The sequence below is a fragment of the Charadrius vociferus genome, unplaced genomic scaffold, assembly GCF_000708025.1.
Source record: "Charadrius vociferus isolate BGI_N301 unplaced genomic scaffold, ASM70802v2 scaffold430, whole genome shotgun sequence".
Lineage (NCBI taxonomy): Eukaryota > Metazoa > Chordata > Aves > Charadriiformes > Charadriidae > Charadrius > Charadrius vociferus.
Genome location: NW_009646541.1, coordinates 1,149,566 through 1,166,682, shown reverse-complemented (window position 1 = coordinate 1,166,682; position 17,117 = coordinate 1,149,566). Strand labels below are relative to the sequence as shown.

The 17,117-nt window shown below is 46.5% G+C and overlaps 1 protein-coding gene across 1 annotated transcript in view; it reads right to left on the bottom strand.

Annotated features, from left to right (window-relative positions):
• The window catches only part of LOC104287411 (chromosome unknown open reading frame, human C7orf50), a 36,302-nt gene extending 20,048 nt beyond the window's left edge, over positions 1–16,254 (bottom strand). Inside the window, exons 1-4 of the mRNA XM_009886117.1 lie at positions 16,116–16,254; positions 12,677–12,767; positions 12,451–12,595; positions 8,246–8,421 (exon numbers count right to left, since the gene is read on the bottom strand). Of these exons, the coding sequence (XP_009884419.1) occupies positions 8,246–8,421; positions 12,451–12,595; positions 12,677–12,767; positions 16,116–16,254 (551 nt within the window). The remainder of the gene's footprint in view (positions 1–8,245; positions 8,422–12,450; positions 12,596–12,676; positions 12,768–16,115) is intronic.
• Between the last annotated feature and the right edge of the window lie 863 nt (positions 16,255–17,117).

Sequence of the window (17,117 nt, the reverse complement as noted above, 5' to 3'; positions counted from 1 at the left end):
GGGGTCTGGAGCACACGTCTGGTGAGGAGCGGCTGAGGGCCCTGGGGGTGTTCAGCCTGGAGAAGAGGAGGCTGAGGAGAGACCTTCTCACTCTCTACAGCTCCCTGACAGGAGGGGGGAGCGAGGCGGGGGTGGGCTCTTCTCCCAAGTAAAAAGCAATAGGACAAGAGGGAATGGCCTCAAGTTGCACCAGGGGAGGTTTAGGTGAGACATCAGGAAAAGCTTCTGCACCGGAAGGGTTATCAAAGACTGGAAGAGGCTGCCCAGGGAAGTGGTTGAATCGCCATCCTTGGGTGTATTTAAAAGCTGTCTAGATATGGTGCTCAGGGACATGGGATAGAAGTGAGCCCAGCAGAGTTAGATAACAGTTGGCCTTGATGATCTTAAAGGTCTTTTCCAGCCATAACGGTTCTGTGATTCAGCAAGTGCTGAAGAAGCCCAAGTGCCCGCCCCGGCACTGGAAGCACTATGACTGATAAATCAGCTCCCAGCAGTGCCCGAGCTCATTTGCAGAGAGCCACAACTTCTTAATTCAGGCTCAGCCGGGGGTTAGCCCATTATTCAGCATCCGGACCCTGGTCAGTATTTCTGCACAGCACCATGTCCTGCAGGCACCTTCCTCTGCTCGGCACCGGCACCTCTGGAACCGCTGGCACTGCACAGCCGAGCTCGTGGCCAAGAGCTGCAGACCAACAATGTTGCCTGCTTTTTTTTGGTGAGCCTTCTTCAGGCAAAGCCTGAAGCTGTAATATTTATAGGTGGAAAAAGAGCAGATATACGTAAGGGACAGTAATCTGCATCAACTCACTAAATTAAAAGGAAGATGTTAATGAGCTTCTTGCAGAGCAGCGGAATTGTCGTATTGGAACCATAAAAAGCAGCTAACTCACCAAGAAGTTAATAACGGTTTAAAAGCAGTTCCTGCACAATGTGACATCCTGTGGATGTCACGCGGGGGTTAGGAAAACACTGGTGTGGCTCCAACAGAGTTCCGCGTACGGCTTGCCACCGGGATCCAGCAAAGCAAACGCAGCCGTCAACGAGTGCATCACAGGGACTGGAAATCACCCCCCGGGCTGCCCGCGGGCACCTCGGGTACCCAGGCAAAAGCTGGATGCTGCTATCACCGAGAGTGTAACGTGACATTCGCAGAATCCTAAATGCATAGTTTGAATAATCGGATGATAAGGAGAACACTAACGTGTGGAACTGTACATCACAAAGCCAGCTCTGGCACGGTAGGGTATCTGTCCCTTTTACAGACAGTGAAAAATTTACAATGGTTATAGCTGGCATGTTAGTGCCAACGCTGCCGTTACCACAAAACTGAGTAATAGTTTGGGGGGAGAAAAAACAAAGCAAAGGTTTTCAGTGTGCGGCAAATTAAATGTGAAATCTCAATGTGCTACGGCTCAAAGACAAACCCGGTGCTGTCACCCAAAAACCAAAGCCAGAGCGACAGGGGCAGCGAGGCACCGCAGACCCTTCTGCGCGAAGCTGGAAGGCGGCGCCAGTAAAACAGCGCGTTTGCTTCCACGTTTTGCATTTCCAGAACAATCACAGACACACAAGTTCAAAGAAGAGCAACAGAGCACACCGGTGTCTGGAAGGACCATCCGAACCTGAAGGATGACAGATGCACTGCTGCACTGGAGGGGCGGCGCGATGGAGAAAACCCATACGGCCACGTGAGGGACGTAAACACCAGGATGTGGAGAAGTTATTTACAAAATGTGGGGCAATACAATGATTTAGAAAACCTTGCTCGATATCAGGTCCAACATAGCAGAACAATTTTTCTGCTTCATATACCCTAACAGCAAGCTTTGCCTTCTGCAGAAGATAAGTACGTTTACAGAACAGCCCTAAGCAGCACCGAATCTGGAGAGTGAATAAGCCCCCTCCACCTACCCCCAGCAAGAATAACTGCGGCATACCGGCACCCTAAAAATAGGAAAGGTGTGGGCATTGCAACAGAGAGCTTTGTGGAGTTTCTGAGTAATGCCGGAGCTGCCAGGGAACGGCAAACAAACTGACGTGGCTTCATCAGATGCCACCGGGTACTGAAGTTACACAAGGGAGTGTAGGAGAACGATAAGGTAACTCACTCTTAGTAAGACGAGACTTTTTTCCTCTGCCGCAAACAGAGAGTGTGGCTTCCTTTAAAATGAGGCAGATCTGTCCAACTATTAGCATCGACTGGAAAACACTCAGCCTTACAGACATGCTGGTTTAGGTCAAGGAGAGGAATCCCACTTAGAGGCAGGTCAGGCCCTGGCAGAAATTAAAAGTCAAGCAATATAGAAAGTCGGAGAAGCGCTAAAACAAATTCACTGACCTCTAGAGTATTAGGGAAAGTGCAAGCCTTTGAAATCAGATAGTAGCAAGCGCCTGCCCCGGTGCGCATAGAACAGCCGCAGAACAACGCCAAATGCAAATTCATCCTCTATGCGACTCTCTGGATTCACGAGGCTTCTCAGGGAACTAATGAACATGACAAAATGACTAAAAGCACGTATGAATAGATGAATTGCTTGCATAGTTAATGCTTGCCCCAGAACCTTTAAAAAATAACCCTATGATTATTAAAGCAAAACTAGCCTCTATCACTCTTCCCCTGACCTTTGAGGAGAAGCTGCTCTTTCAAGACGCCTTTGAGCCCCAGTTGGTGATGGGAATTCAGCCACATCGCTGTGTCTAATTACAATAGCTCCTCTTAAGTTCACATCCTATTTTTGCTACTGGCTAATTGAGATTCATCACTTGAGCAGTTCTCCAGCAGTTTATGAAATTCAAGATAACGGATGAGCTTTTAGATATGCTGCACCTCCCTATCAGGAAGGAAACTCATTCTCCGTCCCAGAGGACGGCGGAAGGAGGAACGACACTAAATGCTAATGTTAGTTGCTATTGAACCCAAGGAGTCTGTCTCTGGAGAGAGAAAAAAAAAAAAAATCTCTGTATGTTTAGATTTCTAGTGTATTGGTGATTCTTAATATCTAAAAGCTTAAGCCATTGATGCTGAAACATAACACCAGTGCCAAGTTTGAAATTAATAAAGATTAAGGCCAGCAGCAATGAGAATAACTTAAGTTTCAATTCAGAGTCAAACATCAAAAGCCATCACTGACCGTGGCTAAAAATACACTTAAACCGTGAGAGGAAAAACAGCTTCAAAATGGTACGGATCAAGGAAGCGAACTCAACCTGCCGCAAGCCCACTCGATGTGCTTTAAATTTAGAAACTCTTTTTCAGCATCAACGAGTGGGTCTGTGTTTGCGCAGAAGCTCTCTCAATACAGTCACCTGGGCCCAAACGTGGTAGGGCGAACGGTTTTGTGATTTCCTGAAGGGCCACCTTCATCTCAGCTCTTCGGCCACAAATCTCAAATGGTGCTGCCGCCTTTACAGCGCAGGAGAAGCTTCTGCTGGTTCCTTCCAAAATCAGAAACTTCCTAGACGGTAACACTGAACGAACAGTACCTATTAATGCCCTGCTCCAGATGGCCTCTGCTCCAGCAGGAGTAAATATCAACAAATAATACATAAAAATATATATACACACACACACACACATGCTTACAGCGATGCCTCTCAAGTTTCTGTGATCTTTGAAAGGAAGAGCAACGTTTCAGCTTTAAAATCTCCCGTGCTTGGCACTGTCTGTAATAAAGTTTGACCCAGGACGGGGCTCTGTTTCCATTCTGCAAACCCAGCGGATAAAGAGCCGCCCCGGGGCCGTACGCTGCTTTCAGCAGAATCGCCACTGCGCTCAGCAAAATCCACCTCCTGTTCTGCCGAGTCAGACTGTTTCCCCACTCGAGGGGAAATTCTGCGTCTCACTTTCGTGCTTCTGTAATGTGCCCTTGCTTCGCATTCTTCTTACAAGCATCTTTTTTTTCTTTAAAGAAGTCTGACATTCTCTGAATCCCCCCTAAATTTAAGTTCGGGATGAGGACAGTAAGATCTAGAAAGAAAACTGAAAAGACAATGCCTTGGGAAACGTCTAGGTGACATATATTACTAGTATAACATCAAGCATTACAGAAAGAAAAGCAATGTACTCCAGCAGCTTATTTTTTAAATTTTAACATGTGATAAATAATATTGCAAGGCTTCAGTAATTCACAGCCATACCCAGATAACAATATTATCTATTACTTCTACTTCAGATGATATCAATCTTGTAATTCCACATACTTTTAGTGACATCTTTTCAGATCTCTATTCCTTTGATGGGCGGTGGAGAAAACCATATGTGCAGATCCATACAGCAATGAACTTTCTAAGCCAAACACAAGAACAGAAACGTTTCTAGGAGAGAGCGGCTTGCCAAGACAAACAAATTCTGCCAACATTTTAACACCACAGAAGGTCAGTTAGGTTATAATTAAGTCTTATTACCATTCTCATGAATTGCAACATCTTTTCACTTGAAGGCTCTTAATGCTCAGCAAAGGATGATTTTTTATTTTCCAAGAATCAAAGTAATGAGACGTTCTCATCTTGGCTTTAAACCTGAATCAGCACTTACCATCATAAAGAAAAAAGGTCTGTCGTCATTAAAAGGCAGAGATTTGTGCACTTTATTCAACCACTAACACTTCCCCACTCCTGCTCTTCCCTATTCCTCTGCCGGAATTTCACAGGGATTTTTTTCTCTTCTGTTCAGTACCGCTCAGGTTTTTTTCATTATTCCACATTTTCTTTTTTTCCTTCTCATAGCTTTATAACCTTTCTGCTTCCCTTTTTGTTTTAGCTCCTTATTTTTAACCATGGAACCACAGAATGGTTTAGGTTCCTTTAAATATCTTCAGGTCTCCCTCCTCTCCCCCGGCAAACTGGAGAATCCCGTCGTGGTGACTCTCTCCTGTTTCCGCGGGCACGCTGCGATTGCTGCACTCGACAGAACCGCGCCGGGAAACCACCTGAACTTATCTCATGGGGGGGAAAAGGTGAGAGAAAAATTGGGGAAGCAAAGACTTTCTTTTTTTTCTCCCCCTTTCCTTTTCCCACAGGCCAACACAAAGGGAGAGAGGAAAAAGCCAGGAGCCATTCGGCTGCTTCTCCTCTATCAGAAGGACAAAACCTGGTGGGCGCCCATCCGGGGCTATCGGCGTCACCGCTGATATTAGCGTCATCGGCTGCGGTTTGCTCGCTGGCATCAGCTCCTGGTGCGTGTGGCCATCCCATACGCATAGGGAAAAAAAAGCCTCTCGCAATTGCCAGGATGGTTCTCCAGTAAAATGAGAATTTGCCCTCTCCGGAGGCTGGCAAAGCATCAAGGACTATTTGTAGACTCTAATAACAAACCTGGAACATGGGAAGAACTGGTCAGCTGCGCCCAGCAGCACGGGGGGCTCCAGAGACCCCCAGCAGTCCCCGGCAGCGGGCACTGTTCAGTATATTCAATATATTCATCAATGACCTGGATGAAGGGATGGAGTGTACCATCAGCGAGTTTGCTGATGACACAACACTGGGAGGAGTGGCTGACACGCCGGAAGGCTGTGCCTCCTTACAGCGTGACCTGGGCAGGCTGGAGAGTTGGGTGGAGAGGAACCTCATGAAATTCAACAAGGGCAAATGTAGGTCCTGCATCTGGGGAGGAATAACCCCATGCATCGGTACAGGTTGGGGGTGACCTGCTGGAGAGCAGCTCTGGGGAAAGGGACCTGGGAGTCCTGGGGGACAACAGGATGCCCATGAGCCAGCGATGTGCCCTGGCGGCCAAGAAGGCCAATGGCATCCTGGGCAGCACCCAGTTAGCGGTCCTGTCCCACACACGCTGCCTCTCTGCCTCCCTCTCCTCGACACTCTCTGCCTTAACCCAGCCCGGCTACACGGATGAGACACGTCGTTGTGAGAGTGCCCCCTCGGCCTGGGGGCCACCTGCTTCTTCCATTTTATCTCTTCAATGGAACAGGCAAAGCTGGTGCAGAAGTGGGGCTTTCTAAGCAGAGGACCCCCACAAAACAGGAACTGTTATTAACTATGTTTCATTTCCTTCCAGTAAAATTTTTGCCACCTCTCCCCGACCTTACCCCTTGAAACAGAAATTTATTCTCCCGCTGAAGCATCCCACATACCGGAAAAGCCGATTCTGCACTCTGAGGGAACTAATACCTCTTAAAATATGTATGACCTACAAAACAAGTTTAATTTTCCCTTGCATGGCGAAAGTCTAGATGTGTAACAAAAAAAATCTTTCACAGAATGCTTTCTAACATTTGTCTTTCCAAGTTACCAAACAAGACTTCACTAAAACAAATCCAGTATTTTCCTGTCATAGGCTAAAGCCTCATACGGTGCACTCTCATACTGCGAATAGCCTCTTAACAAATAAAAATGACAATTTTAGTTATCATATGGTACTTCAAGTTCCCCCTGTCCTACAGGAGACTCACATGTCATCAGGGAACTGAGATGCCACCTCACTTGGCCATCCCTGTGTCATGGACGGCTTTTTATTGTAGGTGGGGCAAAACCTACATCCCCAGCACCCTTTTGTTTACTTCCAATTACATCAGTCTCTTGCATCTATAAGATTAACTTGTCCTCCCACATATTATTCATGCCTGTAGCCCTACAAAAACACGTAGACTGAAATCCTTGACCCACTGAAGTTGCTGCAGCTTCTCAACAAACTTCCAGAGCTTAAATTTTAGTTTCCCTTCCCCGGCTAAGATATTCCTTCTCTGATTACTCTAAATGCACTTCTGTCTTTTTCCAGTCTCGCTGGGTTGAAAAAACTTCTGAGGTGTAAAAGGATTAATCTGTTCTGTAATTTACAACCGTGGAAGACAGTCCTGGGATATCTGGGTCTTAAATGCTGTCTACGGTTACGTTTGCTTGGCAGTTCGGCATCTTACCACTACCCCTGTCAAATCTAAAAAATTCAAATTGGCCGTTGCTGAAATAATCCCTCACACCCTATTGCCATCCATAGGGCCCTCGGATTACAAGGCCAAATGACACAGCAGGTTTACTCTTTCCAGTTAATTTGGTACAGGATAAGTGAAAGAGGTTAAGTCGAAGTACTCCAAATACAGTTCCACACTCTCTCGCATAACAAGGCAAAAATCCACACACAGATAACAGTGGGGTATCAGCCAAAACCCCACAGCTTGTTCCTTCGCTTTGCAAACCTGAAACCCATTATCTCTGGAGCCACCGCTCGCTCGCGCACATACCAGCGTACGGCCTGTGCAGATGGTTCCGAGCTAACCGTCAATCCACTCGCAGTTCAAACCAGTGGTGAGCTACTCCAGCTGTTTTCCAGATCAAAAATATTATTGTCATTTCGCTATCGCTGCGTGCTGGGGCTTATGTAACAAAAATGCACATGTCCCTCTGCCTGGAATGCAATTAATTTCCTCCCTCCCCACGGAGCGCGGTACGTAACCATTCAGAGAGTCCGGATGCTCCAGGTTCGAGCGCGGCCAGAGACGCAGCCCTGGAATCGCTCCCCGCGGCAACCCGCTAGCTGAAAGAGGCTCCTGCGGGTCTTACAGACAGGGTACCTTTTGCCGTTTGGAAAAAAATAAACACTATCGTCTTGTTTATACATGGCTGCGGGCCACTGTGAATGCTTTGTTGTAGTTCTTTGTTTTAACCATCGACTTTGCTTTATGTTGGAATTTTAAGTATTCTAAATAAGTGCACTCGCTAGATGAAGTAATTGCTTCCGATCTGCAATCAGCCGCTGGACTTGCTATACGCTTTGGTACGGCACAAAAAAGGCATTGTACGCTATTAACTTTAAAATAGCGGCATAAGCCCATCTCGATTTACAAATACCAAATATCACGCAGACGGTTAAATTCAGACTCCATAATGGTCAACCCCTTTGTGCCATTTGCTTCTATAAAGAGAACAACTGGAACTCCTTCGCTGGAAACAGCGCACTGAAACGAGCTCATTTCCCCAACGCAGCCTTTGCTGCAACGCGCCTTTCACCTTTGTGAGCGCGGCTCACCCGGGGCTGTTTCTACATCACCTGTAAGACGTTCAGGGCAGAAACTGCCCTTCTGCACCGTACCGAGGGCCCATCAGCTGCTCCCGGGACACAAAACCACGGGGTGAGCAGCCCCAGGGTGTCAACTGCGATGAAACATTAACTTGGGGCTTAACTGCAGCAATTTCCTTTCATGTGTTATTATTACTACTCGCTTGTTCGGGATCGCCGGCACCGTTTACAGCTTACTTCTGCAGGGAACACCTGCAGTGGTTTTACTGTTCGTACCTGGTTAAATAGGCCAGAGCCAGCTCCGATCCCGACGGCTTTTGGGGCTCTGCCTTTTTTGTGGAGATTCCAGCTTCCCTCATCAGCTGTTTTTCTTTCTTCTTGCGCTCTTTCTTTAATTTTCTTTCCAGTTTCCTCCTTTCCTCTGCGGTAAGTTCTTCCTCTTCTTTTGTTGCCTGAAATAATCAACATTTAAATAAAGCGTTTATATTTCTATAGGAAAGAACGAAATATCTGTCGATGCAATAGAAGGACACAGATAATATTTAAACCCAGAAGCTTTAAGCTCCATTATTTTACTGTTCACTATGCCTCCCTCAGCCCCCACTCCGCTCGGTTCCCAGAACTGTCAGTACCGCACCTGCGGAAATCTGCGGCACAGCCCTCCATAGGCGATTATCCTGTTCTCAGCAGTGCAGGAACCTGAGCGCCTTCTAGTTACGTATTAAACATCATATCTAAGATTTGCTGTCCTGTTTGTTCTCCCATACTCCAACCTGAGGGGGGAACAGGAACGGCAGAGGCCGTTCCGTAGCGGAGGGAGGGTACAGATTATTTTTTACGGCACACACACATTTAAGTGGGAGAAGGAGATTTTCCTTAAGATCCTGAGTTTCTGGGGCTGTTTGCTGTGTGACCTCACACTCCTCTGGACTGAGAAAACCTCTGTCTGCCACACAGGGGCTTCATCTCCATCATCCCGAAGGAGATGTGACAACTACCATCTTCATCCAAGACCTCATGGAGATCCTTTAGCAATCTTAGGTAAACACATGCACAATCTTCATAAACAAAGGTTGGAGTTTCTTTAGGTTCATAGACAGAATAGTTAATTATTCACATTGAAAGCCAAATTACTATAAATATACCCATAAGTATACTCTAAATGAAAATATTTATTTCACGTACAGATGAAGAGCATTAAATAGTTATGCTGAGTTTATCAGGGAAAATCCAGTGTGAGATCACACAATGCAGAAATAAAAAGCTGTTCCATAGCACGATGCAACTGACTCCAGGGACTCCTGGAAGTCTGAGAGGGGTTCATTTATGTCTTTCCAGGCAACAGTCCCACTGAATTGTTTAGTGTCAACTAGAAGCATAAAAAATCACAGCTGGTCTAATACTCGATGGCTGTTTACTCAATGGCCTCCCCAAGACTGCCTCTTTGCAGAGCCCCAACGCCTCTAATGATGGTCGTACACAGACCTTCACAAAATTGTCGACAAAGTAGCTTCTGGGTATCCCAACCCCTAGGTACCCCGGGAAGCAGGAGGGATTTAGACACCGTAAAGTCACCTCTTCTGTGCAACCTCCCAGTGACAACTGAGCAATGAAAAAAATACGAAATTCTGCAAACAAGACTCTTACACTGTCTTGGTGTTGCTTTTGGATATTTCCCAGTCCAAGACTGAAGGGGTGGTGCTAATTCTTAGCTTATGTGATAGTCATAGACCTCACACAATCCCAATTAAAACTTTGATCGTGGTTTAAGGACCTGCTGGTCCTTGGCCACCTCCACAGGTCAGGCACTGCGATACAGTGCAGGCTAAAAGGTCTGAACGCTGAGGACCATTCAAACATCACCTTCTCTTCCGAGTAAGAACGGAGAAGCCAGTAACAAAAACACTGTAAGTATTGGCTTCCGTGACGAGCTCAGGGTTTGTAGCCCCTGTTTGCTGTGTACTGCTGCCCTACCATCATTTGTAGCCAACTCAGAATCGCAAACATTGACACACTTCTAAATTCGGGGGGCTCCGATTGGAATAGGTTATCAGGCCCCCATTTTTTTATCTAACCGTATTTAACATTTTCCATTGAGACCGTTTAAATATCCCGCTCACGGCATTTAACGAGAAGAGGTGGGACTATGGGCAACACTGGGGAAACACAGAGGATTGCCAGAGACACCTGCCAAGGACAGAACGCTTGTTCAGTGTCAGTTCATCTGACTCATCTTTTCAACTCTGTTTTCAAAGACCAAAAAAGGGCAAGAAAGCAGAAATTCGGATAAATGGGAGAGGGACAGGAAAGAGGATTTGCTTTTTTTGTTTAAAAACTTCTATGGGAAAGCCAGCATTCATGTGTAAATACATGCAAAAAAGCAACATATGTTGCATCTGTAGAGAAGACATTTTATAACTCATGCTGAGAATAAAATAATATTTAGGGTGAAGGTGGGTACGTAATTGTTATACAGGAAACAACGTTTGCATTTGAAAAGCCACCCTGGTACTTACTAAAATAACAACCCAGCCACACAAAGCCCAGGAAAACACCGAGGGTGGTCATTTATAAAGTGTTTGTAAAAGATTACTACAGCAGCTGTCCAACAGACAACACGCTACAGTTAATCTTCTTTTAAAAATAATGTAATGAATTTGTTTACTTTTCTGTGAGCCATGAAGCTTTCAAATAAAGCGACTGTGGCACATCATTAGAGCTGCTCTGATAAAGAGGCCTCCGCTTCGTCATACGTACAGTAAATGCATCTCTGTACCTTCCCTCCCCCTGCAACATTCCTCGCATCACCAAAAAGCTTTTTATCCCTCTCCCCGGTCGCTCCGTTAAAATCAAACCACGTTGCTGCCTCCCTGGAGGTCCCAAGGTAAATCCCGAGCCCTGAGGATGTTTGTTGCCAGCATCGCCGTTGATGCGCCACGGGGTGTCCAGAAGGAGAGTGATGTTCTCCCCACAGGGTCGGTGCCGTCCCGGGCACGGAACAGTTCAGGTTTACAGCCGGAGGTGGCCACTGCTAGCCCACAGCATCGTCCGCGGGCAAGGGGCTTCCCCAGGCTGCCGACACCCGTCATGAGAAAGCGCCCACAACTTCACAGCTCATGCAGCTTTTCCAGTTGGAGCTACGCTTTTATCCATCCACGTCAACATGACTGATCCAGGAGTACCTACCACGATCTGTCCTTGAGCGGTTTTCAATTTGCAAGTTTTATTTCCTTCATAAAATACCTACATTTGGTTCTATAATTCTCCACTGAAGCTGAGGGTGGTTTCATCGCGATTTAAAAAAAAAACAAAAGCGAACTTCCCCAAAACCTGGGACTCAAAAGAAAACAAACCCAAACCTTTCACTGGAATGTAAAGCCTAGTTGTATTTATGTTAACTTGGGTGACCTCTGTTATGATACCCTACTGATGCATCTCTCCTTTATTCAAATCAACAGCCTGATTTTTTTAATTCCGCTTTCTCTGCACTGTTAGTGTGACTGTTTCTCTGGAAGATGTGTCTGCCATTCGGATTAAGAGTTTTAGTGTTATGTCACTATTTAAATTAAAAAAAACCCCAACCAACAGGACTTCATTGTTTTGAGGTCATAAATATCCCACGTTGTCCCCTTCTATACTTAAAAAGTGACATCACAATTTGTAGCGCTACAATTTAGTCTTAACTACAACATTGTAAAGTCCCCATTTGAGCGCCCGAGACACTTGTTTATTGACGTGATAAATTTAAACCACATGGACACAGGGAAAAAAAAAAAAAAAAAAAAGGAAAAAAAACACAACACTGATTTATTTGCCAAACCCGCTGAGCGCTACACCACCACCTCGGCCTGTGGGCTCATTAGATCTCAATCTAAACAAGGTCAGGCTAGGTCAGCGCACGTGAATGAACGACATTCAGAGGGGAGCCAGTGGTCTTTTCGTGATTAAGGAGGTGGGAGTCTTCCACTTGGAAACTTTCCAGAAGCCCCAAAAAGGTGCTAAAAGGGATATTGCCACTGAACGCCGCATTTCGAACAAGGCAGACCCCCAAATCTTTAACACTTATGCTCATAAAAATCCATGTCGTCTTCGCAAGGGTATGGAGATGTGAGCTCAGACACCTTCAAGCAAATTCCCAAAGTCCATCCCGTACCCCGTCAATCCGCGTGCAAAGGACTGGGACTGCCAACGCAGCGCCTTTCATCCCTGCCGGCCTCGGAAATCCCGAACGGTGCGTCAACACAGTCATCTACTGTAAATAGTCTGAGGCATCTGAGTCAAACTATCTGGAAGCTTCAGCTGTGGCAGTTTCAGATACCAGTTCAAGTTCTCCGTTATTCTTTGTAACCTGGAAGTATTGCACAAATTTAGAACCTTTTGCGAGCGTTTATTCAGAACTGAGAAAAGTAACTACAACCGCAAGAGAAACTGCAAAAGGCAGAAAGATGTACTCCATACAGGATTTCATGAAGATATCTGACCCTTTTTTCTTCAGCAGAAGTGGCCAAACCAAACAGGTGTAGTTTTTCAGAGACCACATCTGCATCAACGCTTATCCTGCCAGGGGACCGTGAACCATCGCTGGGCAGCCACGACCAGGGTGGCACGGCCAGCACTCCTATCGGACTGTGTTTCAGCAGAGCAGTAAGTGCATTTTTCAATTTGTTTCCAGATTCATAGTTACCCAAAGGTCCTTGACTGCCTCACGCCTGAGTAGAATCGAAGACATCTTCTACAGGCTTCTGCTCCTCTTCCTCCTCACTCCTCATTTCAAAGACTCCTACGTTCGCATCCCCACCTGGATGTCGTCAGCACAGAATAAGGTCGACAAAGAGTCAGAAACTCTGAAGAATCGCAACAATGAACCGAATACTCATTTATCACAAATTTGCCTTTGGGATTTGGCTGTGTAGGTCTGAACCTTCCGCCTGTTGAAGGGTTCGGCTGTGCTGCCAAACCCACAGCAGTAACCGCAGACCCAGCCACAGCACCGAGTTATTATTTATTGGTACCAGCGAATCCAGCTCCTCCAAAAGCAAAACAACTTTTATCCTTTTCTACCAGCACAGCAACCCAAGTCCGTAAAAGAGCAAAGCAAGCAACGTCAGAAAATCAGAGGAATAAATTAGAACTTGACTAACGTGACGAACATATAAAAAGGGCGTCAAATTTTCGAACTCCAAAGAGAAAGATGGGGAACCGGATGATACGGCTTATTTCATAGTGGGAGTATTGTATCGCTCTGTTTGTTCGTTAAACTCATGTTATTTCATAACTTTTATTATAGAGAAATATCAAAAGGGACTTTGTTCACTGACCAAGAGCTGATGAGGAGCTACCGACCCGTCACGGAATGGCTTCTGCCTACAAGTAGCCTTGTGCCCCGCAGATGCCCCGTGCACGGTTAGGAGCAGGCAAAACGCCCCGTTTCTGCCGTACACAAGACATCCGAACCCAGACAAATAACTGGCCATCTGCCAGCTTAAAAACACAAAGCGGAGTCTTATAAACAGAGTTCAAAACCCACCGAGAAGAAAGGCTGGCAAACCTCAGAGGGGAGGTTCAGAAAAGGAAGACAGACAAATGATTTACCACCTGAGGCGTGCCAAAGCGCCGGGCCACAGCCACCCCCGCAGAATTTGCATAAAACCGTTCACGGCCATATTGAATTTAAATAACTATTTTTCTATCATTTAGAACCACACGAAATGAAGTATGGCCCAGAGAGGGCACGTGAAATTTCATGCCTATGCAGAAAGCAAATTTTGAATGAAAAGTAACATTTGTAGAAGTATACCTCCTTACACCCTGTCCGTAGCACTTAGAGGGGAAAATTTTTTAAAAAATTATACATTACTCAAAGAAAAAATTAAGGTTTTTCATAAAAGTTCTGTGTTTTTAGAATCTCAACTCCTCCCAACAAAAACATTGGGAATAACCTCCATTAAGTTGATTTGGAAAGGTTTCTGTAGACGCAACCCAGGCAGAAAAGCCTCAAACAAGTTCTGCAGGAAGCCACATTTCAATAAGAACAAGCTTTTTATCTTTCTGATCCAGGAAAGGATTCTTTCAGTGGTCATGTAAGTGTTGGGGTTTTTTTTTTAAAAAAAAGCGGCCCTGTGTACACAGCTACAGCCCCTCGCAAGCAGAAGCGATCAGGCAGCACCCTGAAGTCGCAGCTGCAATTTAGAATAGATGCGCTTTTATTAGCTCGAACCCGGGCTTAATTTACAACTATGTGATCTTTACACGCTTCACAGATTTACAGCCAGTTCTGAAGAGCACATAAAGTGTTATCATTAGGAGCGGCCGAATAAGAAGCAATTGAGCAATTTACTAAATTAACCGAAAGCATTTATAAGCACAGAGAACAGTGCGATTCACAGAATTCAGCTTCTTGTTGAAGTCCACTTTATAGATTGTTTGCTCCTATAAAATACATACTGCCGCAGACTAAGTTCTAAGGCATAAATCAGGACCATATTTTATTTCTCATTTTTCTCCACCGGTATCACAGTCTGAGTACAAGAGAAATAGTTCAGACACCGCCGCGACCGCCGGCTCGGGGAGCGCAGTTGTGCTCCATTTGCAACTGCAGCACTGCCAGGAATTTTCACATATTTATTGAGGGATTTTGCTTACTCTCTTACCCTTAATGAAACCATGTTAACCAATCAGGAGAAGATGGAATTAGGAAAAAAAAAAAAAAGGAGGAAACCCCTCGGAAATCATTTGTATCCCGGTCCCTGTGGCTTACACACAGCCCTTTTAACCCCTCCCCAACAACGCCCGGAGGAATTTTAATAGAAGGAGCACGAGATGTTTTCATCGCCACCAAAGTCGTCCCCTTTTGGGGGGGGGAGGGAAGTTGGCAATTTCTTCCGAAGTTTAAAAAGGCTTTGGGCTGCAAGAGGAGGCGGAGGCAGAGCACAGGCTGTTTTGAAATCTTTGCTGGAGAATCAAAAAAGAAAAAAAAAAAAAATCAAGAAAAAAAAATAAATAAACCAACCCCAAACCACGAGTTCGCTCTCCTCCAATGAAAGCGGTAGCGGAGGGTGTAGGCAGGTTGCCAGGCGAGCTCGGCAGCGTGACCGCGCTGCATTGAGTTGCTTTAATGAAAGCCAGGAAAGAACACATTACACAGTGTTTCTTCGGAGAGCCAGCTCGCCTCCAGTGATTGAAATCAATAAAAACAGTCGGCAAGGGGCCCAGTGGGGGAAGAGAGAAATCTCCACTACAGCATTCACTTTGCTTTCCACTTTCTCCCTCCCTCACCGCCCCCCTAAAGTTAAACTCCGAAGATCCCCATGAGGAGCTACTTCGCTTCCAGCGCTGGGAAGACGCCGGTGGGGATTTAAAGGCGGCGAGCGCTCTCCCTCGCCTCCCGCCTCGGCGCTCCCCCGGCGCGGAGGACGCGTAAGGCTTGTTTGGAATTTGAATCCCGCCTGGAAAAACTTCATCGGACAAGTGCATCCTTCTGCATTTTGGGGAAGGGATGGATTTTACGGTCGGAGAATGCTAAAAGGTGAGAGGGGAAAGCAGAGGAGGGATCTGATTGAGCCCGAGGTAGGATGTCCACCACGGCGGAGGGGACCTCTGAGGCTGCGGGAAGGACGGCGAGCGCACGCCTGAGATCGGCACGATCCACACCCTAAAGCGGCCGAAACGTTCGGGAGCACGTGACCGACAGGCCGACCCAGGTAAGCAGAACCCGCTTTTAACCGTCCTCTGTTCTGCGTCCCAAATCGAGCGAGACCTTCCTGCTTCAGCCTCCAGAGACCGCCCCGCGTCCTCCCTCGTTAACCTCGGGCGAGTTAACACTAAGCTGGTCCCGGCTGAAAATCGCGTCAGGCCACTAATCCTCACTGAACTATAAAACATACACAAAAGCCCTTTGTTTACCGTTTTTGTGCTGAATTTGCTGGTTGACAAGGTAGGACGGGGCCGTTGCCCGCGTCCAGGAGGGCCCACGCGGAGTCGGGGAACTCGACTGACACCGCACGCCGGAGCTGACCGTGATCTGAGAGAGGGCCAGTAATGAATTTCTAATATGGTCCATATTTATCTATTTTATTTATGTATTTTAATCACCATAGCAGCCACATGCAGTACATAGTTGCGCCGAGTTCCATGTGCTGATCTGTACCACGAATTCCAGCCGCTCGCATGCACGGGGGCTCGGCTGCCGGTCTTGTCGAGAAGAACTTTGCGACTATTTGCGAACCCAGCCAAGGGGGATTGCGGGCACGGCGGTTAGGACTGACCGACATGGCTTTACCCGGCATGTGCCCACTCTGCCATTACCCTACTGCACGCGGTTTTTCCACAGACACCCCTATAAAAACGGGAAAGACACAAATCGCAGCTGTCAGTCGCAACATCCTTCTCAAGTTTTTGGCCAACTTCAGATGGTTTATCTAGACTTCAGTGAGACAGGAAGGGTGAAATCCAAGCCTGCCTTTGCAAGGCAAGCAAAAACGATGGTAGGACATCCCTGCTCCAGCAACGGCAGGAATTCACTGGGACAGACAATAAAATAGGTGCCTATGGAGCAAGAGCAACCACGCTTGTCCCCTCTGTGCTGCCCATCACTAGATGTTGGCAGCAGCTCACTCTCCCTGCGGAGAGCTGGGGAGGGACTGGGGAGGGACTGGGTGCCTCCGCTTCCACTCAGGACCCCCCAAGGGGATGTTTCAGCACCTCATTATCCCAAACCTGTAGGGTACAAACACAGCCTGGATGACTCTGCTGGTAGAGAGAGACTTCCCGGAGTCTCCTCCATTTCAGGACCTCCAGACTGCAAGAATTTAGTACAGCAAGTGCGTATGTATTTCTGCAGGTGCAAACAGTGCTATTTTATTGGAAAATGCAGACTTTTAAGGGTGATTTTATTATTTTCACATCAAATAGAAATGGAAATGACCCCCACACTCAAGTGGTGGTCATTTGAGAGTGACCTGGAGAGCACCCCCATGACCAAAAGTATGAGACTGTTATTTTTGAATGTTAGTGTAAGCGGTTTTAAAGCATGAGCTGTTCTGATCAAGCTATGAAAATAACTGAGGCTATATTGAAATAGTAATAAGTTTTTGCACCAATTTTATTGGTCCAGTTTTGAACTCTTCATAGAGAACAGTCGCCAAATTAT